This window comes from Lingula anatina, chromosome 7 (assembly GCF_051362555.1).
Source record: "Lingula anatina isolate TDL-2025a chromosome 7, LinAna3.0, whole genome shotgun sequence".
Taxonomy (NCBI): domain Eukaryota; kingdom Metazoa; phylum Brachiopoda; class Lingulata; order Lingulida; family Lingulidae; genus Lingula; species Lingula anatina.
The window spans coordinates 19,305,068-19,328,511 of NC_141773.1; the positions used below are offsets into that span (position 1 = coordinate 19,305,068).

At 35.4% G+C, this 23,444-nt stretch overlaps 2 protein-coding genes across 20 annotated transcripts in view; one reads left to right on the forward strand and one right to left on the reverse strand.

Annotated features, from left to right (window-relative positions):
* Positions 1 to 5,102, forward strand: part of LOC106151450 (zinc finger E-box-binding homeobox 2) — a 62,989-nt gene extending 57,887 nt beyond the window's left edge. For all 5 annotated transcript variants that reach the window (XM_013524703.3, XM_013524704.3, XM_087017479.1 and 2 more), the window contains exon 6: positions 155 to 5,102. In XM_013524703.3, the coding sequence (XP_013380157.2) occupies positions 155 to 390 (236 nt within the window). In that variant the 3' untranslated portion in view covers positions 391 to 5,102. The remainder of the gene's footprint in view (positions 1 to 154) is intronic.
* A 314-nt stretch (positions 5,103 to 5,416) lies between these two features.
* Positions 5,417 to 23,382, reverse strand: LOC106151453 (abl interactor 1). 15 transcript variants are annotated; one of them, XM_087017480.1, is made up of 21 exons: positions 23,199 to 23,382; positions 22,366 to 22,533; positions 19,976 to 20,164; positions 19,425 to 19,585; positions 19,083 to 19,173; positions 17,906 to 18,245; positions 16,857 to 16,922; positions 15,210 to 15,260; positions 13,782 to 13,823; positions 13,457 to 13,483; positions 12,524 to 12,589; positions 11,599 to 11,652; positions 11,170 to 11,232; positions 10,933 to 10,998; positions 10,625 to 10,687; positions 10,374 to 10,436; positions 10,121 to 10,186; positions 9,852 to 9,917; positions 9,473 to 9,526; positions 8,582 to 8,758; positions 5,417 to 8,287 (listed from the first exon to the last, which is right to left on the reverse strand). In XM_087017480.1, exons 1-21 carry the CDS (start codon positions 23,325 to 23,327, stop codon positions 8,124 to 8,126), a joined length of 2,166 nt encoding a protein of 721 aa, XP_086873606.1. In that variant the 5' UTR covers positions 23,328 to 23,382; the 3' UTR covers positions 5,417 to 8,123. The 15 variants fall into 15 exon arrangements, with proteins under 15 accessions (XP_086873606.1, XP_086873609.1, XP_086873608.1 ...); XM_087017483.1 differs by lacking the exon at positions 16,857 to 16,922; XM_087017482.1 differs by lacking the exon at positions 15,210 to 15,260.
* Between the last annotated feature and the right edge of the window lie 62 nt (positions 23,383 to 23,444).

A 23,444-nucleotide genomic window follows, 5' to 3' on the forward strand; every position in this document is an offset into this window, starting at 1 on the left:
TGCTTATTAAAGAATAAGTTCATCATTTTAAACTCACTTCCAAGTTGGAAGACAGTTGGAAGGAATTAAAGGTAGAGCAAGGGAAATGTTGGCAAATATTGTAAGAAAAGTTAACAGCTTTTTTGAATAAGCACTCTTCCTTTTTGCATTTTAGGTGCTCGTCCATTCACATGTGAGATATGCTCTAAGGCATTCAAGCACAAGCACCACTTGACAGAGCACAGGCGCCTCCACTCTGGGGAAAAGCCATTCCAGTGTCGGAAGTGTGGCAAACGTTTCAGCCACTCCGGTTCCTACTCCCAGCATATGAACCACCGCTACAAGTACTGCAAGCCATCCATGAAGGAAGATGGCGGCATGTCGTCTGATGCTGAAAGCGTGCAGAGTTAAACAGGTTCCTTGTCTTGGATGAAAGGGAAAAAATGGATGATGTAGGAGTCTTGAAGTCTAGAAAAATTTCCCTAAATTGATTTAGTATTTTTTGGGAGATACTAAAAGGGGACCATCCGTTCTTAAGGAAATTTGCAAGAAATTTATTGAAGTTATTTCAGAAAGACCAAGCATGTAATAGAACATTCCATTTACAAGAATTCCACTGGTAGATTAAATAATTCCATCCAATGAAAATCAGTGTGGTTGGTGTTGTCATGGAAATGGTTGCCATGGAAATGAAGCTACTGCTGTTCACACAGCATATTCCATATTCAAGGGATCAATAAGATTTGTATTTTTTGTTCCGATGTTCTTTAGATTATATAATGATATACTTTCTGATTGCCTTATTTTGATTGTAAAGAAATGCAGTGTTTGCAGATATGGCTTACAGTCTTGAAATGTGTTATTTTTGTTGAATAGATGAAAAATGTTGATGCCCAGGAATCAAATACTGATGTGCATTTTTTTTCTCTCCAGGAGAAGCAGATAGTGGGTATTCATCTTAAACTGTAGAAAAAGATATTGTTTACAATTTGCAATTCTTTGTATTTTATTTTTATCCGCTACTATATATACTCTGTTATATCTTGAAGGAAACTTTATTTTCATTTACTTTTTGTTCCATATGTGGAATAAGTTATGCTTAGTAAAAGTAGTTGGTATCGGCTATGCCAGCCCTGAAGGGTTTGCACTCTTGCCTGAATATGGTCATATATTTGTACATATGGATGTATACATTCTGTGTTGTCGTAGGTGTAGATAGGTTACTTTACTGTAGTGTTTTTGCAAAGTAACCTGAAAAATATTCACATCCATAATAGTAGTTAGGGTAGTGTGATTTGTGTTGTTTTTATTTTGTGTGGAGCAATATTGTCTGTTTTATTTGAATGTACTGGGTTTCTGTGCATTTTAAGATGAGAAAATTCTAGTCATGAGTTTTAAGTATGTTGAACTGTGTACAGTAGTAGCAGTGATTGTGCACTGATTGTATATGGTATATCAATATATCTGCATGCTGTGTAAAGGAACACGTCTCATGGGAACGGGAAGTTATTTGGTAGATTTGAATCAAACATGCAGCTTTTTTTATCCAGCCAAGGGGGACCTTATTTTTCAAAGGAAGTCCACAGTAATTTGCAATGTTACGAAATACAATGCAGAATTGAAGCTAATCTGATCTTGCTCTCTGTCACATCAGCTCGTTGATGTGAGCTTATCTCAGTTTCATCAGATTTCTTGTGCCAAAGAAAAGGGAAAGTGCTTCCAAGCAGGTCACCTCTCACTACTGATATTAGTTCCTTCCGTCTCCTGGCATAAATCAGTATTAATATCATCATTTTTGGGATTGTCTTGTGCCAGATTGCCATAATCTACATTTTTGTATTGGTTTTAAGGTATTATCTTAGTTGTTCGCTCAAAATGAGTATGGGTGTTTTTTATTCCAAAGAATTTCCACTAAAGACAGCTTCTGGGGCTGATGAAAAATTGCTTTACCTTGGATGTGCCAAAATTGTTAAGAAATAATGGATTATTACACAGTATTATTGAATTATAAGTCTTCCAATTGATCTCCTTTGATACTGCCAAAGGTGAACGTCTGGATTCCCTTTAGTCCTCTCTGCAGTGCTCAAATTAGAATTTTGTATTGTAGTGCAGTGACTCATTAAGTTATTGCAACTTCCTTGAAAAAAAATGTCCAAATGAAGGGAAATGGCTGCCATATTTGAACCAGTCGATCAAATCCTAATCCTTGTTTCCCCAGCTATGTCAAGTGGCCAAAGTTGTACATAGATTGTAGTGCATGTAAATTTAAGATGCATGCTATATGTAGCAGGTTATTTATAATAATGGTTGTATTATTTGTCAGGGGTTATTGAGAACCGTAACCAGTGGTGGTTTCTCTACTAAAGTTCCCTGTCTCTGAGTCAGTGTCATATGTGCCAAAACTGTATAAAGTTCTAGTCCAGGATTAGTTGGAACATTAGCTATATTATTATTATTATATACTCCTATATAGTGCACTCAGATAGTAATTGTCTAGTATATATATATCAGGCATAATATTAATCAATCTTAAGAGGGGTCATGGTGTACTCCAGCCCCCCTCCCAGTCAAGAGATATGATCCTCAGTCTTATGTGCCAAAAGGTGTGTGTATAGGTGTACTCCCCCACTCCCCACCTCCCAAATATATATTGTAAATATTGTAGAAGATGTTGGAGACATCTTTGTGTTCATTGATGGAGGACGTTCTGTCTCACTCTTGGTAATGAGCTTTAAAATCAAAACAATGTACAGGATAGCTTGTGGGTAGTTTATTTTATGTTACTTGTATTCTTTGTATTTAATTAGTTTACCGGAAAAAAAAAGAAGAATCTTTTCCTTAAAAGCTAATTGTTGGGTGATTATAATTTTGTTCATGTTCAAAATGAAGTTAGTTTTTGGGATTTTAATATTTTGGCCTTAAACAATCAGCATAATAACAACACAGGCGTTTGTTGTACAAACACCAATATTTCTGTACTTTTGGTTGGTCAGTTTTCAATGGATCTTAAAAAGAATCTTGCCACCCAGTATTACTCACTATATAGCCATAATACTTCTAGTTGTACACATGAGTGGAATTTTCTATAACCATGTGCTCAGTCAGTACCACATAATACTCAAAAACTCATGTCCCATTTATGTGTCACAGTACATTTTTGTGTGCCATTTTGGTATCCCCATATTTTATGTGATGTATTTTATATACATATTTATCTGTTATTTTTACCTTGCATTATTATTATTATTATCATTATTACAGTTAGCATAGTTCTGTTGTATATGATATGTTCTTATTCCTTGAGTAGGTGAACTTTACCGTCATTACATTCACCTTGGAAGGTGGGTGAGTCCCTTGATCGAGGGACTTCCTCCCAGAACCCAGGGAATTGATATTGTGTTATATTATTGATTTTCTGATAACTGAATCATGAATACTCTGATATAATGGTGCTACCTGTATATAACTTACTGTAGTCAGTAGCCATGTAGTCATGGATGTAGGACGTAGTTATTTTGTAAAAGAAAAAATAATGCAGTATAGAAAATATTTTTTATTTTGTAAAGGTTTATGATAGCATTTCTTTTTATCTGGATTAACTAATAATATATAGTTGATGAAGTTTTGAGCTGCCAGATTTTAGAAATGATATGATACACTTGATGTATATTTTATATATTTTAGCCTATTTTAGCTTTCAGATATTGGTTGTTTACTCTGTTCAGTATCTTATGTGTTCAGTGTCCTCCAGGGTTTTAAGTAGTGTTAAGTGCTTCCCAACAAAATGTTGAGATTTTTTTGAAAGGAATCTTACATTTGGGCAGTTCATTCCTGGATAAATGCTATGGATAACTGATTAATATAAAAACTTTCAACATTTTGCTGAGGCTGTTAAAATCTGGTCTTCCCTGTAAGCCAACAACAGTTCACAGTCTTCCATGATGTACAGTAATCCTATGAAAGGATCATATGAGTAAATATATATATTCAGTGTGTTAAATGTTCATGTGTGCATGAAGTTCCATCAGTTTAAGTACAGGGGGGTTAAAAATACCCTTGTCATCTGGTGCAGAATTGCAGACGGACAATCAGTGAGACCTACAGGTGCAATAACATGTATAGTGTAGTGCTTCCATATTCAAAATGGCTTCCTTATTCAATATGGCTCCCTGAGTAATGGAGCTTCCGCACTTGTGTACACTGTATGGTAGTATAGTAGTATTTGGAATTTTAACCTCAAGGTCTGTTGTAGATAGCTAGAAATCAGTTACAGTCAAACCCAGGTAATCCTATTACAATTACCCTGTGCTTAAGTATGCTTCCCATGCTTGTGTTGTAGAATATGTATTGGAAACCCCAGAGTCAACGATAAGATTTGTATTTGAATCTTGCCTCAGCAGAAACAGCACACATACTAGTATATATTCTATGAAAGCATGATACAAAGGCTTTTCCAGAGAATCATAACCATTCTGAGATTGCCACTCAAATGGTTATGATTCTCATGTGGCGTAGTTGTGTATGAAATGTTACAGGTGAATGTTGTCTTAGTAATCAGATGTAGCAGTGGAAATGTATTTGGTGTTGTACGCCGGCATTGTTATCCATATAGTAAGGTTTAGATTGCACATGGGTTTTTATAACTTGCAGAGCAATGATAGCACATTGTAGAAGTGAAGAAAGTTCATGTTATATGGTGCTTATTGGTGAACGGTATTGTAAATCTGATGTAATAGTGTAAGTGTGAATGTTATTAACTACAGAAATGCATAGGGTTAATAGAATTCCTTTCAATTTCTGTATTTTTCCTAAATCACTAGTGTTTTTTCTTTATTGTATATTCAGCTTTTCGAAAGGTCTAATGGCCCGATTCCAAAATTATATGTTGCAAAAATAATTGTAATCATGTGCATTTTTATTATGAAGGTTTTAAGTCAGATGGTATAAATGTATGTATGTATGATTATAGCTCAAGCTTTTATGAATTAATGCATCTATAATTATTAGGATTTTATTAATCAGATGAGTAATTAACCAAATGTATGAATGATTTAATGTCTGATGGAGTAAATTTAATGGGATGTAGGAGATGAAAATTTCTGAATAAATGTTTTGCATAACAAGTGGATTGTCATGTTATGAGCTACAGTATGGAGTACTGCAAGAGTTGATTCATTTGGTCCTACATCTGATTAATTTATAATTACCAATCAAAGGATGGTTTGAAAGTCGTAACTAAAAACCAGAAAGCTAAATACAGTCTTAGCAATTCTTTCATGTAAAGTACTCAAGTAAAATTATTTGATCTTGACCGACTTATTAAAATCTTTCTGAAAAGGAGACCAAGTCAAGGCAGGTCAAAATCTGATTGCTATCGTCACCAATAACCGTACAAAAGAGAATTCCAGTACCAACGTGACAGAAAAATCAGCAAATGTGAAGTTTTGTGAGATAGCTATTTATTTGATATGTTAAATATTGTAAATAATATACATCCATGGATGTTTGGGAGTGTGAGCAGTCTCAGGGGGGAAATATATGTACATGAATCAATTCTATGATGGCAGACCATTTTATGATCACAATTCTATGTGTAATCTGGCAGATGTAATTAGATGTTACTCAACCCTACAGGAAAAACCTTAGCAAATTCCACCCAATTTCTTCAATCTAATATATTATAACCCCATCTTTCATATGTTTGTGAAAACTGCACAATGAACTCTATATGAATCGGCTGTTACTGAGCAAAGTTGCAAAAGTTGAAACCCTCCATTTGGGAGCGTTTTTCAAACTGACTTAGAATAAAAAAGATTGCCACCAAATGTTCTCTTATTTTTCAACTATCAAAAATTTCCCTATCCTTCCTGTATATTTTGTCAGTCACACCTCAAGGACAAATTCCTTACGACCTTTTTTATACCTTCTAAATATCGGGGTCACTAAACATATAAGACTGCCTTCCTTTGATTATTACAGAAATCATTTTCAGTCTTTGTTAACTTGACATGTTTTTACTTACACTATTCACAATATACATACTGTACAGAGTAAAAAGATTTAATAAATAGTATTACATGTATAATTGGGCTGATGAAAATGAAATACAACTATTCTTTATCAATGTGCAAAATTCAAGTGTGTATCCCAAACCTTTTCCATAAAAAAAAACATTTGATTTATAATTAAATATTTTAATGTAGCTATGATTGAAAACAATTAATAGAACTGTTTTCTCCACATGCCACCTCACTGTAACTATTATAATGTAAATCTGCCCCTTGAATGGATGAGCCCTTATTATTCTACATACAAATCATTTCATCAGCCAATAGCTGTTAATTTTATAACTACACAAGACTTGGACATACATTAACAGTACAACTGCTAGAACATTTAAACGCTACCAATATCTTCCAATATCTTAAGATTTAGACTATAACTGCCATATCCTGTACCATACAACTGGTAAACCTAAAGCCGTCAGTGGACTTTTGTACCCTAATGAACAGTCTTCCACAGGCACAGCCTCTGAGCAACTGAAGAAGTCCAAAGCGTTGAACTAAATCTCTCGCAGCCTTAAAAGCTTTCAAATTCTGTGCAGATATTGAAAAGTTCAAGCTATGATAATAATTTTATCATCTACACAGTGCACATTTCGTCAAAATACATTTTTGTCCCATTTGAACCTACAGTTATTCCAAGGCATTTTAAGTTGTTCATTCATTTAGTCACTATTTATAACTCAGTGCAGGGAATTTCCCTCTACATAAAAATTTCTTCCAATTCCTATATAAGTAAGTTGTTGAATTTTGTAAAAAAAAAAAAAAAAAAAAAAAAAAAAATCTAGTCAAGAGGGGAGGGGTGTCTGTATCAGCTAAGTGTCCCTTCAGTCATTCCAATGAACAATAGCTTTTTAGTTAAATCCCCACCCCCCACCTCCAATTTTACCCAGTATTTTAACTTTTTTTTAATAGTGTTACTCAACTTTTTACAGCCTAATACATATTAACAGTAAAATAATATTTTTATTAGGTTCATAGGTTTAATGCTGGCAAAAAAAAGTTTTAATAAAGCTCATATCAACAGGTCAGTCAGGTGATCAATCCATGTGATTCAAAGAAGGTATCACACTTAAGATACATGTTTAACCTATTTAGAAAGTATTTACTCTTCACCATAATTATATATCTAACTGCAAAGAAAAATGCATGTGCATAACTTCAGGCCAATGTGTGCTGCTTTTAGGTGGAAGCCATTGAATAGCAAGCTGCTCAATTCAATAATATATTGTACAGGACAGGCTGATGCAACTGTCCATAAATACTATGATTTCACTCGTCAAAAATAAATAAATAAATAAATAAATAAATAAATAAATAATCAGTGTATGGAACTTCACAGATATAAATATGCACCTCAACATACTTCCTATCAGTGGGTTACGCAGTTACACTTGACCCATACCTCGAAGTAAGCCCTTCCCTAACCCCTATTCCATTACCATAACTTGTGTTTAATGTCACCAATTAGAAAACTGCAACCTGTTAATACTTCAAGTGATCCCAATGTGCCTCTGCACAAAACCACTGTACATTATTAACTTTTACAGAAAAATATACTGACAAAAGAAGTCAATTTTCTTACGCCGAGTTATATGTTAGTGTCAGTATTAGATTGTTGTTACTGTTATGATCAGGGGAATGAAAGTATTATCAACAGCTATAATCAACTCTTGGTCGGTTGTTACATAGTATGTCAAGGTACTGCTGACGCCAATCATTTCCATCAGTATTCCACAGCAGCACATCTGTCGCATCTTTGTGCAGCACTGTTTCTGGCGTTGTTGTCCTTGTGATATTGTTGTTTTGGCTGTCGTAAGCACCAACAATGGACTTCTCCCATCACTACAGAAGCTCAGCAGACCGATACCCCTCTGTTCTTCGCACATAAACTTCCCACTGCCTTCTCACCTCCATCTCACCAGCTGACAGTCTGCTAAAGACAGCACTGTTACTGCATATGTTACTGTTATAATGCTGTTATTGTTAATATAGTATGTCATATGCCCTTCCAACAGTCAGCTCTATTTACCCAAACATCACAGTAGCAGTGTGTGTTTATGTGAAGTGTGAAGCCACCCACTATATGCAGGGTTCAACGTAATTGGATGGGAAAAGTCCAGTCATCCCGTTAAACACCCCTTCCCACCAGCCGTCATCGTTTTTCTTAACTACGTATATCATTGCATTTTCGTTGAAACTGAGCTCATCGTCCCTCTCCTGTGCATAGTCGTACACAGCAATAACTGAAAATAGAGAAGAAACATCACATCAATATATTCTCAGTGTAATTTTTTTTCATTTATATTTTTGTCACTACCGTTGATATTTCAAAATTCTACAAACACAAAACTGCTCTTATATCTAACCATAATGATCTTCCTAAATCTTTCCTTCATGAAAAAATACTTAAAATCCTTTATCTATAAATCTGTTCATTTTCTCTGCTTGTTTGTTCTTTTATTAATGCATTCTTTCTGTTCCATTATGTATTTTCAATAAAAGCAGTATTCTATCATTAGATCTTTTAGTCTAATCACCTTTTTCCAAGTAGCTTTTTGGAATCCAATCATCAGGTCCCTCCTGTACTTCCTCTTCCTCGTGCTGGCCGTTCTGATCGATGAAATTTGGCGGGGGAGGGGGTGGAGAGTAGTCATCGTAATTACCTCCAGCCATCTGGGATTGTTCAGGGGGAGGAGGTGGAAGATCTGGCGAGACTGAAAAAGTCAGGTTCAGATTTTCCATCATTAAACAAAACTTACTAAAACTACAGGTCTTCTAACAGCAAGAATACGTGCATCTAGAAAATGACATTTGTTTGGCTCGTTCCTGTGCATTGGGATGAATAGGTGAGTGTGAGTAGGTGAAGCTGGAAAGAATTTCTGAACAAAGTTTGCAAACTTGTGTTAGTTCATTACATAATTCTTGCAACATGACAACTGCTTAAAAGAGCAAGATTAATAGAAAAATGTCATCAAAGTCACACATACGTGATGTGAAATATCATATTGTTTGCTAACTGTGAAAGGTGAAAATTTACACAATGCAAGGACTTAACAGATTGCGAAATGCTCAACATGAAAAGCACAAGGGATGCACAAAGGAAAGGCATTTCAGGTGATACAATGTTTAACATACATAAAACATGAAGTCAACAATCAACTTCACAAACAGCATAGGAATATAATCAGAATCTCCAACTTGATCATGGAAAAACAATCAACACATTAACCATTATTGGCAAACAATCAACTGACAATCTTACAAATATTATCAGTAAACAATCACTCTGAAAAAAAAGGAAAAACAGAACATCAAATCGGAACCATCATCAGTTAAGTAACACACAATTCCCAGGACTAAAGGCAGTGAAGGCAAAGAGCCAACAACCATATGGAGATTGCAGAGGGAAGGAGTCATACACAAACTACCTGGTGCTATTTCTTCTAGTTCATAATATTCCGGGGGAGGCAAAGTGATTGTATCTGAAATATAATCCTCTCTTATTAAACAAAATTTCAGACTAATGGTCAATAAACAAAACAGAAATGTTAATAGAAAGTTTTTTATTTCCTTATTGATGACAGCTTAAGAAATAATCCTGTTTGCTTACTGTCAAAGTTTGTTAAGGTACATGTCTGAGATAGACATAACTTTTGAACACAAAATGGTCATAACATTGCCACAAAATTTTTATGACCTGTGTGAACATTAAAATGCACAAACATTGAAGCGAGTGAAAAAGCAACCGTTTTCTGTTTTAAATATCCAATCAATCTATGGCAAGGAGAGCAGGTCTACAAGCACTACCTTGCATATACTCCTCTGGAGAAGCATATCCATTGTGTGTGGGAGGAGGCGGCAGGTCCACAGGACCTGAAATAAAATCATGATTTACATGTATAATTTTCGTGGCTTTCACCATTCATGAAAATTGATGATGTCAATTGCTACAAAGAACTAAGCTGTCTGCACTGAATTATTTGACTGAATGACAGCAGCTAGTCATCCCATCAAGATTAAATAAATAAAATCACTGCACTGGAGATGGGAAGTGGGGAGTAAGACATCAAAGATACCTTCTTCTGCTAACTCACAAGCTGCACCATTATCATTATCAGCTGTCTGTGGTAAGAGGGTGAGGTCTGAAAAACAACATAAAACCTGATGTTTAAATTTCAATTCGATAGTAGGAAAAAAAATCACAAGGCCACAACTGTTTGTATTTTTTCACAAAAGCTGTTGAGATTGGAACACAGACTGGAACACCACACATACAGACAGTCATATATGTCAAATTACAGCACAGAGGAAAACAGCCAAGCAAGGTACCTTGCACAATTTCCTGAGACGAACCATAGTCCTTACCAGGTGGAGGTGGAAAATAGGCAAGGTCTGGAAAGCAAGGAGTACCTGACAGTTGAAATCAAAAGAAACCATTTTTTTTCCAAATTAAAGCCTTGTTTGATCACAAGGGCATTTTACCATGACAATACAGGAAGATGACAATGAGTTCACAGCTATTGGTCAGCCAATCCACAAAATGATGTTAAACACTGCACATGAGAAAACACAATCACTACCTTGTGTAGAATCACTGATCATGGTATAATTGGCACCAAATGGGGGAGGAGGGAGGGGAAGGTCTGAAATACAAGCAATCAATTATCAGCCAACTTGTATTAACCTTGGCAGTTTAAATAGCAACCGTCATTGCTCGATCAGAAAACCTGCTTGCATCACTCTCTCTCAATCACCCCCCTCCCTTTTTTTAACAACCTAAAAATGTCAAGAAAATCACAAACTTCTCACAAAGCGCTTGTCTTGGGTTTTATTAGTCAAACACTTCAGTGTTAAAACATCACAGTGGTATGACAGACATGAAAGCTACCTTCTTTCTCCTCCTCAATTATACAGTTTTCACTTTCTAATTCAGGGGGCGGAGGTGAAGTTGGCTCTGAAAAACAATCATACCCTAAATCAATGCCCTTTTTTTTAATATAACCCCAGTTTTAGGGGGGGGGTTAAACATCAATGGCAGAATATGACACTGAAAACTAATATCTTGACTGTCTTCAGACATCTTATTATAACTGAAGAGCAAAACAACAATGAACACAGACACTACCTTCATCAATATCATCCATTGCACAGTTGTCTGCTTCTACAGGGGGTGGCAAAAACGTGGGGTCTGAAACACAACCAGAACCCATCAACCACCAGGTTTTCCTTGCTCATTTTGTAAGCAAAAATAATGTTTTTTCCTTGCTCATTTTGTAAGCAAAAATAATGTTTTTTCCTTGCTCATTTTGTAAGCAAAAATAATGTCACACATAGAAACAAGGAATTTGGAAACATCTTCATAATGTTCATACACATTTAAGATTTAATGTTTCATAACCATTAGTCCTCCTGGCTTAATATCTGAAACAAGATATACAACGAATACCTCTTGTTGAACTCCTTACAAATTCTTAATTGTCCCTCATAAAAATCATTAAGAGATGCAATGAATCTGTATGATATGCCAAATATTTGGACCCTTCATATCTCATACCTTCTAACTCGACTTCCTCACTGTTGCTTGGATATGTCCAAGACGGAGGCTCAACTAAGAAAATCAATCAATCATCAAAAGCGCAGACCGGTAAGAACAGCGAAAATATTTAAACACATTTTCCTCTAAAGGGAGAACTTATTGCCTTTAAATATTACCTCTTTGACAAAGTAAGTTATCAACTGTGGAGTGTCCCTTTAAACCATCTGTACAATACCAACTGCTGAAAATAGTTATTACAGCTCACTACTCATTACACTAAGTGCCAAGTTCTCCGAGAAAAGAGGGTATTAAACACGGCTATATTAGTCAAGGAACAGTGGGCATATAAGCAAAAAAAAAAGACTACAAAAGAGACTGACAAAGAAAGACTACAGCTGTTGGACCCTTAGTATTGAAAACTGTTAACTGCATGAGACTGAAGTTGAAGTTGAAGTTCTCTCTTAGAAACCACTGACAATGAGTGTCATAAATCTGACCAATGAAACAATATGCAACCACTGACAAAAACAACAACAATTCTGCATGTCAAAGAGCATGGCAAAAGTTCTGGTGACTCTCACAGCCATGACAAGTCACCTGGAGGCTTCAATGCTGACGTTAATTACAATACCTATTACAAAGACCAATACACCTTACATTTATATGTACAACAAAATGTTGTTAAGGAAACACAAATCTTGTTACCTGACACATATTTTCTTTGACAGATCCAGAAGGAATCAAAGCAGATTTAAAAGCCCATGCCGAGCTTCAAAGGAACCCCATTGTCTCTCCTCCCAAGAAACAGTGATTACAGTAAAACAAGACAAAAGCAACTCCCATTGTGCTTGAAATATCAAAGTAAAATTGTCCTCATCTACAACTTTGCCCATAATTGCCAAGAGATGGTTTTAATCTTCCATCCACCAATATTTATTTGTACCTTGGTTCTGGCCCACATCATTGTGTTGCTCCTCGTCTAGCTCATCTAACGCATCTGACAATGTGGCTGGAAGGATAGAATCTCTCTTTGAAGACGTAGTTATCACACTACAGTCCTAATTCATTAAAATAACATATAAACGGTCTTCTTATACTGAGATTCTATAAATCTTGTTGGTGTATCTTTGACTACAATTTTCATTCATTCAAATAACATGTACCTTAAAATTGAAATACTGAGACTCAAATGATATTGTCATGGTATTTTCTGGGTTTTTTTTTTTTTTTTTCTTTTTTCTTTTTAAATAATTTTTCACTTGTCATTTAAAGGTGAATTAATCAAATCATTTTTAAAAAAATGAAAATTGGGATGCAAATTAGCCAAGGTTAAAGATGACATCCAACTAAATCTTAATATCCAGAGGATTAATTCCATAAAATTCTATCAACCTTAACATTGTCAATTAAGCTTAATAAAATTGGAAAGATCTTACAAGGAAAGGTTCAATGATCAAACAGGGAACTGTTTTACAAAATCTTCAGCTCTTGGGCTAAGCTAAGAATGAAACAGACCTTAGATATTTCAAATCTGGAATCTGGGATGGGTGGGGGGGGGGGGGGGGAGATGGGGTGGACATAGGTTCCAAAGATACTCTCCACCAATACTTAATTGCCCTATCTTGCTGATAAGATTTTTGATAAAATGCATGGTTTAGCCAATAATCACTTTTTCTTTGTGCTTGATATGGTTATATACAGGTGGCAAATTCAACCATTGTGTCCACTCTGTTCTCTGTCAAGCAAAGCAGTAAACATTAAGATTAACCCTCTTATAATTACAAGAAATCACTTTAAGGTATTATGTGTGGGAGAGGGCTATGTATCATTTTACTAAGAATAAAAGGTAAGAAAGATAAAAAAACAAAATGAATACCTTCTTCATCTAGGTCAGATGAAAAATCTGACATGGAAAAAGAGTTCAGATGATAAAATGGGAGATCATACACAAAATGATTCCTCTGCCTTTCTCTGATTACATAGTTAAGAAGAACAAGTTTGCCAGTTAGTGCTGTCAACAGATTTATGTATGTGTTACATCTGTTCATAATATTTTTTAAATGTTTTAAGAACATTTTAATACATCTACAGACAAAGACAACACAGTTATTTAAATATCATTTGACATACAACAGACTACACCTGAACAGCTTCAACTGTCATAAAATTTACAATATAACATAGCTGTAACAGAGAGGTACCTTCACTTGAGTTTTCTGATGCCAAACTTGATGAACAGCTCTCTGAAGAAAAACAATGATTTTCTAGTGAAAATACTGATCTTTACTGCACCTGGGAACTTGGTTGTAAAATCTGTACATAATGCAAGACTGTTTAAGAAATGTCTGTCAAAGCGGTATCGATACAAAAAGGAATAGGAAACAAAATGTTTAGGAAAAGAGCTTTGCATGTTGATCCTTTTAATATAAAAATTGTCTAATAAAAGCTGAGGCAATGGAGTTTACAAATCATGGCTAAAATTTGCTAACAGTGGCCTCCTATAGAGTAGAAAAAATGCTTTATGCAAAGAACTGGAATACAGACATTTGGAAAGACCAATGACATCAGAAACTTACAAATATGGGGCATAAAGGTATAATTGTACACGACTGCGCTAACAAAAAGATTGTGATGAGACTGAAGGCTGCATGAAATAAGCAGTCGAAGGGAACACATTAAAATTCACATTCACCTTAATGCCTCTATTAACAATTAATACTGCACCAATACAATAAACATAAATAAACATACATGAACATTTCTGAAAATAACACTGATCATTGCAGTTTCCTGCCACCACAACAAAAACTGTGTCCATCCAAGAATCTCAAAGTGCTGTCACCTAAACATATATGCTTTCTCTGTCACTCCATCAAGCTATAAAAAATAGTTTAGCATACATATAGAGTGTACACTGAAAGAAAAGTTGAAACCTTCAATATCCCCAATACAGCACATTAACAATGTGGTCTTACACGGATTACAACATCAATTACAACACTACAGTCAATCGATCAGGATGGTAGGGTCACACTTATCACAATTAAGGTCACATGAATCACAAAAATACAGTAACATTTATCACAATGGTATAGTTACACCCATCACAATGGTACTGTCACACCTATCACAATGGTACTGTCACACCTATCACAATGGCATGTCACACCTATCACAATGGTATTGTCACACCTATCACAATGGCATGTCACTCCCATCACAATGGTATTGTCACACCTATCACAAAGGCATGTCACTCCCATCACAATGGTATTGTAACACCTATCACAATGGCATGTCACACCTACAACAACTGCACTGTCACACTTTTCAGAAGTACAGCCATACCAATCATATCATTAGTATACAAACTGACAGCAAATTTTTCATCATCTCCAACAAACCACTGCTAACACGACACCACGAAGACACATTGAAGTCCCTGCATAATTTGCACCAGCTACAAAATTTGTGAACATTTCCAACAACATGTCCACATAATTGTACAATTTAGAGACCCAGCATAATAGACATATGCACACCACATCACACCAATATACCACAACAGAGACATAAAAAGCATGATTGGAAACAAAGAAATAACCCCTCAACATCACTATGCAAAATACCTTCATCTTCTTCTTCCTCATGTTCCAGCAGAGGAGGCAGGTCTGAAGTGACTGATAAATAATAGAAATAAATCAGAAGTGGAAAAGTGTTATTAAAATATGTACACAAACAAACACACACACACACATAAACATACATACAAATCCAAAAAAACACATACACAAGTGCTGCAATATTATGCTACTGCATGATATTTATAATTAAAGATAGCCAATTTATCTGTAATAGTGTTAATGTTTGGAGCTACTAGTATGTTTGGAGCTATGAAACACATACTTTATAAAAAATGGTAGCAAGAAAGCAGTTCAATATGGAGAATTAGGGGGAGATGGCCACCCTGACCATCTGATACCAGATCTTAGTTCTCGTTAGTTCTGCTTTCAGCTGAAAAATGAATTTTCACAGAATCCATAGATTCTGTGATTGCAAAAAAAAAAAATATTTATTCACAATCAAGACATTCATAAGGCTTTATACACAAACTGTGTGACTAAACCAAGAGCATCCACTTATTAAAACACTGCAAGCAGAATACTGTCAAACTGAAATGATTAAAGAAAGCAAACTGTGTGCATACAAAGAAAATAGTGAGCCCTAAGAAAAGTTATATCCCAAAAATACAATTTGAAAAATGCATACAAAGTGGAAATACAAGCACACATGGCAATGAGAGTAGTACTGAAAAGGAAGACTGAGGGATTAAGAATCAGATACACAAGCAGGGCACCTGAGAAATAGGAGAACTTAGTAAGCCTGTATGCAGTGATTACTCAGTAATTTTAAATAACATGAATTAATATTTCTCCCAAAAGTATTATGTTAGTATTACTTAAAATGTTGATTCAAAAGTTTTGAGGAGTTAGGTGACTTTCAAGTCGGAAACTAAAATGTTGTGAGTGTCTGAAAATGGAAAATGTTAAAATTGTAAAATATCATCTCGAAGGTGAGGATTCTGAAAATGTTAGGTTATTACTGTTATAGAAAAACTTTCATAGTTCTTTAAGCCATATCAAGCATCAGGTGAGCATCAACAACATAAGTGGAAGATTTTTTTATAAAACAATATCAAGTTAAAGGAAGACACATTTGTGTCACCTGTAAAAGTGTGCTTATTTTTTTTTCATGCAGCTACCCAACACAGCCCAAGTTATCAACTCATATGGGTGTGTTTACTAGATCACATAACACATGCAAATAAATTGAACAGCAGCTAAAGTCAGAGCAAGAGCATGAGGTTTGTTCATAAAGAAAAGAAACCAAAGTCTGGACTGATAAGAATAAAATGCATTTACAGCTTCTTCCTGACTACATCTGATATTCATTTCTAATTGATTTCTTTCTTTCTTTCTTTCTTTATTTTTTTTTTTCAACAAAACATGTTGCAAACATGGCAATCAAAAATCACCCTCTTAAGTCATCATTTTAGTCTGTACTCTAAGTAATGGTGAGACAGGTCTAAAAAAATATTACTGAAAATCATCAAGTCAGCTAATCAAACTAGAATAATAATAATCTTACCACCTAAAAACAGGAGTCATTACAGATGCTGATAATGCACTTTATTCTCTACACAGTTTTGTGGGGGAGGAAAGTATAACACACACATCTGCTCAAACCAAGGGTCATATAGTCAGACCACTACTTACTATTGCCTGCTGGTCCATTCTCGAACCCCATGGCAGGTGGGGGTGGGGGTGGAGGCTCCGCTAGGTCTACAGATCAAAGCAGGAAGAAGGCAAATGTTAAGCTACTGTGCCCCTGGCATGCATGTTAATTTACAGCAAAAAAAAAAACCCTTGACTATATCCTTGAATAGGTATAAATTATAAATTGGCATAAAATAGGCAACAATTATAACAAGCTTTTAAATGGGCCACAAAGCCTTCTCAAGCCAAAAAAAAAGCTATCCTCACCTTTTTGCATTGTCATGATATGAATAAATTTGTAAAGAGGGACAAATAGGCAGATATGTTTTGTTTTATCATTTTTTCCCTTCAAAAGTGTTTTCATATTATTATTATAATTTTTGTTCGGCATTTTCAAAGTCATTTTAAAGAATTTCACAGTGGCCATTTTCACTAGTTAGCTTTTTCTTTTCAAATTCTTTAAATCTATTGTGTAAGATCTTCAAATAATCAGTCTACTTTTTCTATCTGCAATATTCATGCAAAAAAAAAAAATTTAACCAAAACAACTTAACCTTTAACCTCTTCATACTCCCCGTTAATTAATTAGTAATAAATACTAAATTCTAATTTGCATGCAATTACCAATTCCAAAAATTTGTCCAAATCCCAACCAATCATAAAATCTAATAATCAAACCTCTCCAAAGGAAAAAAATCCCATTTTTTCCATTTTGCTGCAGTAGCCATGTAAGCTCTTAAGAGAGGCATAGGTTGCATTCACATAAGGAGACTAACAAATATGGTGACACAGTAAAAAGCTTGCCGCGTAAATCCATAATAGACACTGAATAGATTCCCTGGGGGCTTATGCAACAAACATTCAAGTGGGTCAGCCATATTTGATCCGAGGATCTGTTAGTCTACTGCTGTGAATACAGCCTTAGTAATCAACCTTGATAGGCATAAACAACAAAGATGTAAGCACACAGTCAACTTCAAAATCATTGTAGTCATCAATGATAACAATTCATTTACTGAAGAGCCATTATTCTTAAAACATCAACTTACCTGCCGTATAAGGTCCCATGTTCCCAGATATAGGAGGCGGTGGAGGTGGTGGCGACATCTGTCCAGGACTCGGGGGTGGAAGCCCCATTCCATGACTGTAGCCCACTGTCATCTGTGGGGGTGGGGGAATATGGGTGTGGTTCTGCTGTGTCATTGGGTGGGCCACACCCATTGGTGGGTGCCCCGCACCCGCATGTGGGGGTCCCTGGGGAGGGTGGCCCATACCCCCAACCTGGTTAGGGGGTGGGGGAGGAGGTACCCCCATCTGTTGAGTGACTCTGTAGCCGGCTGATCGGTAGCCACTACTCTGTCTTGAGTGAGGGACATCATTTTGTGGAATCTGAGGACAAAAAAAAAATTAAGTCAAATACAATCTTCATTAAGTAAAGCTTTTATCCGATACAGAAGTTGTACGCAATACGTACATGCCTTGGTTGTGTCACAGGATAACTTGGTTCAGTGGTTGTAGGCAATACATGTGATGGTTGTGTCATAGGATAACTAGGTTCAGTGGTTGTAGACAATACTTACATGTGATGGTTGTGTCATTGGATAACTAGGTTTAGTGGTTGTAGACAATACTTACATGTGATGGTTGTGTTATTGGATAACTTGGTTCAGTGGTTGTAGGCGATACATGTGATGGTTGTGTCATAGGATAACTAGGTTCAGTGGTTGTAGACAATACTTACATGTGATGGTTGTGTCATTGGATAACTAGGTTCAGTGGTTGTAGATAATATTTACATGTGATGGTTGTGTCATTGGATAACTTGGTTCAGTGGTTGCAGACAATACTTACATGTGATGGTTGTGTCACAGGATAACTAGGTTCAGTGGTTGTAGACAATACTTACATGTTTTGGTTGTGTCATAGGACAACTAGGTTCAGTGGTTGTAGACAATACATGTGATGGTTGTGTCACAGGATAACAAGGTTCAGTGGTTGTAGACAATACATGTGATGGTTGTGTCATAGGATAACTAGGTTCAGTGGTTGCACACAATACTTACATGTGATGGTTGTGTCACAGGATAACTAGGTTCAGTGGTTGTAGACTACTTACATGTGATGGTTGTGTCATAGGATAACTAGGTTCAGTGGTTGCAGACAATACTTACATGTGATGGTTGTGTCATAGGATAACTAGGTTCAGTGGTTGTAGACAATACTTACATGTGATGGTTGTGTCATAGGATAACTTGGTGCATAGTGGCTTGGTACAGAGGGAGTGGCTACCTTCTGTACAAGAGCAGGTCCTGTTTGTCTGAAAAAGGTCACAATGCACTTTTCAAAATGAGTTCAACAATAGGCAAACTATAACAATTATACTAATCAATGTATATGATGGGGGCAAATTAAATCTACTGTACATATATGTCAAAATAAAGTAGCATGTTTTGCAAATCAAGTACATTACCATTGCAAATTATCTCAATTATTTTTCTTTCAAATATAAAGTGGTTTAAGCATCAAATCTAGCTTGTAACCCCTTCAACCAAATCAAGAGGCTGTTACCTGTACTGAGCTCCTTCCCTCCTCCCTATTGTTCCGCCTCCCTGTACACTAGCAGTCAAAGGTGGCGTTGGTGGTTTTGTTGTAGGCGCTGAACTGCTACCTTGGCTGCTCTTACTGGTCATACTGTTGGAACGTTTACTCCTGGGGTTATTTTGCTGTACCTACTCAAAAGGAAAAACAAAATCATAGTTATATTTGCCGTGTTCAATTCTATAAAATTAATGACAAAATTTAGAGTTCACAGATCAGTTATGAAATTCTGAAGCCAAGTGTCTTTCTCATACTTAGATACTATCAAAATATGATACTAGACATCAGCTTACGTGGATTTATTAAGGGCATATTAAACAATAAATAACTTCTGACTGGCTAGGTCACATGAAATTTTGAAGTCTCACAATCAAAGTTAAGCAGTTTAAACAAAACCTGAAACTTAAGTTTTATGTGCAAACGACAAGAAAGCAAATCTTATCAATTCACAATTTAGTTCACACCATGTATCTTTTTCGTTCAAGTGCCAATTATCCAATCATTCATAGCGCCTTTCTTACCCTTACTCCATGACCAATATCATCCAATAAGGAGAAGTTAATGTCTTCTCGGCGGTACTTGACTGGCCTCTCAGGTTGTTCTGGGAAGACAATGCCGTTCTTTACACCCACTGGCCTGGTGATGCACTTGTTGGTTGTTAACACGCCTATCTCTCTCCTGGCTACTTTTTCTTTGTGTATCATTACAATCTGAAAAAAAATACATTGTTGAAATTTGATCAAATGTGATGCCTCTTAAAATTTATCAGAATCTGTTTGTAATGTGCTCATGAATGGGTATAATGTTTGTACATGCATCCATTTCTTTTTTTATGCAATTTGATATAGCATATGTTTGTATTGTGCCTTGCTTTTGCAAGGTTATAATATATTTTATAGATGAAAGTGTACAAATGAGTGAACAATCGAAATAAACATGTTGCTTTAGCATATGCTTAAAATATAACTATGAAGAAATAACATCACCATGTAGTATAGAAAAGCCTGGGTTTATACAGTTCACAAATTACATTTAATGCCAGTGACACTAACAATATAGGTAGAAATGTCCCACAAGAATTTACTTCAATCCATTAACATACTGAATGGGATGGAGTGCACTAATTTAACTCTCTAGAGGGGTGCAACTAATGGATAGAAAGACATTTAGATTGTGTGAGTTTAGAGACATAACAAATTGGGCCTTTTCAAGACCCATAATGTAAACAGACACTGTCTGTCTGTCGTGTGTGACATATATTATACCCAATGCACACTTTTTTAGGTATGACATTTACTCTTTTAAATTCCAAAAACATGACTTGTTAATCTCCCTCCCCATAGAAAAATTGTAAACAATACTTAGAGATGTTGATACAAAAGTGTAAAAAGTTTATTGGCTTAGTGCCATGGTAGTGTTCTTGGTGTTTAAACATGATTGATCTTCTTAGAAAAGTGGAGCAATAAAAAAATCTCAGTGATGTTCTACAAAAATTTCCCCCAATCCACTAAGTTAACATACTGTACTTTATTGTCTATTATTATTTTTTGTCACACTACAGCAGCACTTTAAAAACAGTCATGCTTGAAATATATGTAAATAAGTTGTGCTACATGTCAATGGAAACTTTTAATTATTATGATTCTTTGCAGAACCAAAGGAAAGTGAGGGTCTTCATCTTTTTCAATATTTTATCCTTACTATAAAATCACTGAGAACTGTGGTAATATGCAGCTTCTTTCAAGTCATTATTTAACCACGCCCCTATCTATGTCTGTTCCATCCAAACCAAACATCCAGATTCAAATACATCTTCCATATCAGATCAGTTACGATAGATATATCAGGATTATACAAATTCAATAAATCAAACTTATACCAAACAATCAACCAGGTTACTTCCTTGTTTATGCTACTCATGTTTTACACTCTGTATATATTAATCTGTGTGAGACTGACAGAGGACTTTAAGTGGGCCATGTTTGTCAATGTTGATATTGCTGAAGTACACACCTGTCAAAACTAGTTGATAAAGGGGCCCAGATGATAAAACCTGATGTTAAATGCACCATAATAAATAACAGGTGATAACAAGAAGTTTGCAAAGGGGACAAATAAATATATACTGATAAACATGCTCCTATCAAATATCTAATCACAGGTGTGAAGTTGTGCTATGGACCGCCAATAGTAACAAATTTATCTATATTGCTTCCTGGTTGTCCTGCAGTCTACGTCGTATTTATTACATCTGCCAGTGTGGTTACGTTTTTGTCTAAGTTGTTTTTTTAGTCCACACCCTATACCAAGACATTATAAAAAGATTTAAATAGAATTTTCAGGGTAGGTCAGAAATGGGTTAACTTAGAAATGAAAAGATTTGTTATCCATTCATCAATTAATTAATGAGATTAAAGCTGCCTTGGCATAGGTCTGAGCTCATAGAGTGCTTAAAATTCTTTTCTATGTATTCTATGTTTGCTATGCACAACAAAAACTTAACAGTTTCTAGTTACAAAAGTAGATAGATGCACCTGTTTGGATTTATAATTTCTTCTCACTATACACTGATAACGCTAAAATATTAAAATCCTAGAAATACTAGCATCCAATTTTTTTTGTTTGTTTTTTTTTTTTCTAATTGCATAACAAGAAGACATTTATACTTAAGCATCAGCCAACTCCTTAACTAACTTCCAAACATATCAATGTTAAATTGATATAAAATTTAGAATATTCAATATATATACTTATTAGACAATTCTTTTAATTTTCTAAAGCAAAAGTGAGACATCCTTCAGGTTTTTTATCTTTCAATTTCTGTGCTAAGTAGAGTCTTGTTATTGATTCAAATGGTTCAGATTTTCATTCGAACCATTTTTTACTATTCCATTCTAATTTTCTGTCTTACCTCTGAAAGATGATTGATGCCAGATTCCATGTTAGCCAACTGCTGGGTCTGCATCTCCAGTAGGCTGAGAAAGTTTGCAGCAAGATTGTTGATTTGGTATGCCACACTGGCCAGTGATTGGGTGGTATAGTTTTTTGTCTCCTCCAAGGCATGACGCTTGTCTTCAGCCTGGAATAGGAGCAATGATAGAAATAAAAAATGTTAAGATATCTAAAAATGTTATTGGCTAATTTTGGCACCATCTATACCACACAAGAGACAAACTTGGCAAATTTCAATATTTAGAACTTGCCTTTTAACTGATGAGGTAATATTTACTTTTGGCTGTTCTTAATTAATTATTGTATTTTGAAATTATATGTATCTATAAGCATTCTTCCAGTGAGAATGATATAAAATTAAAGGCAGAATTCTTCCATTCTAGTTTCCTAAAACCACTACCCCAAGATTATGCAATTTAGCACGCACGTGTTTATTGGCACAGTAAAAGAGATGAATGTTGTGATATGGAATCCAATAACTTATAAATGAACTGCTAACAAGTCAGTGAAGTGGATAAATGTACGAAAATGATCATACACGCACCAAAAGGATAATTGATGTTTATAAGGCCGCCTGTAAAATGATACCAGGGCCTTTCACGGGTGCTTTCATTACTGTGTGTTCAAATAAGGTGTTAGTATGAGAGTCCCACGATAAAAGTGGTCTGGGCTGCAAGAAGAACTGAATCATTTCCAATTTTCTCATTAGCTTATCTTCAAACATTTCCTGTTCCAATGTTTACGTTACACTCGTCGGATCGTTGCTTCTCTTAGGAACTACTTCGAACTTACCTGAATATAATTCCCCTCACAATAATCTGCAACTCTTTCTAAGTTCACATGACTTTCCTGTAGCTGCCTCCTGCCTTCTGGAATTTCATGTTCCGTAAGATGCCAAAGTGACTGCTCAGAGTCCGCCATTTTGGCCCTTCCCTTACAAAGGTCACAACCTCGTTGTCATATGGCCTTGAGAAAATAAACTATAAGTGTTTTTTGTTTATTGTTTTTCTCTTTTAAACGTAAATAAAGGCATTTTCT

Coding starts and splice junctions, on each gene's coding strand:
- LOC106151453 (XM_087017480.1), bottom strand. CDS start 23,327: ATGGCGGACTCTGAGCAGTCACTTTGGCATCTTACGGAACATGAAATT. Junction 20,165..22,365: donor GCATCAATCATCTTTCAGAG/GTAAGACAGAAA, acceptor ATTTTTTTTCAG/ATTGTAATGATACACAAAGA. Junction 18,246..19,082: donor CTATGACACAACCATCACAT/GTAAGTATTGTC, acceptor TTTTGTCCTCAG/ATTCCACAAAATGATGTCCC.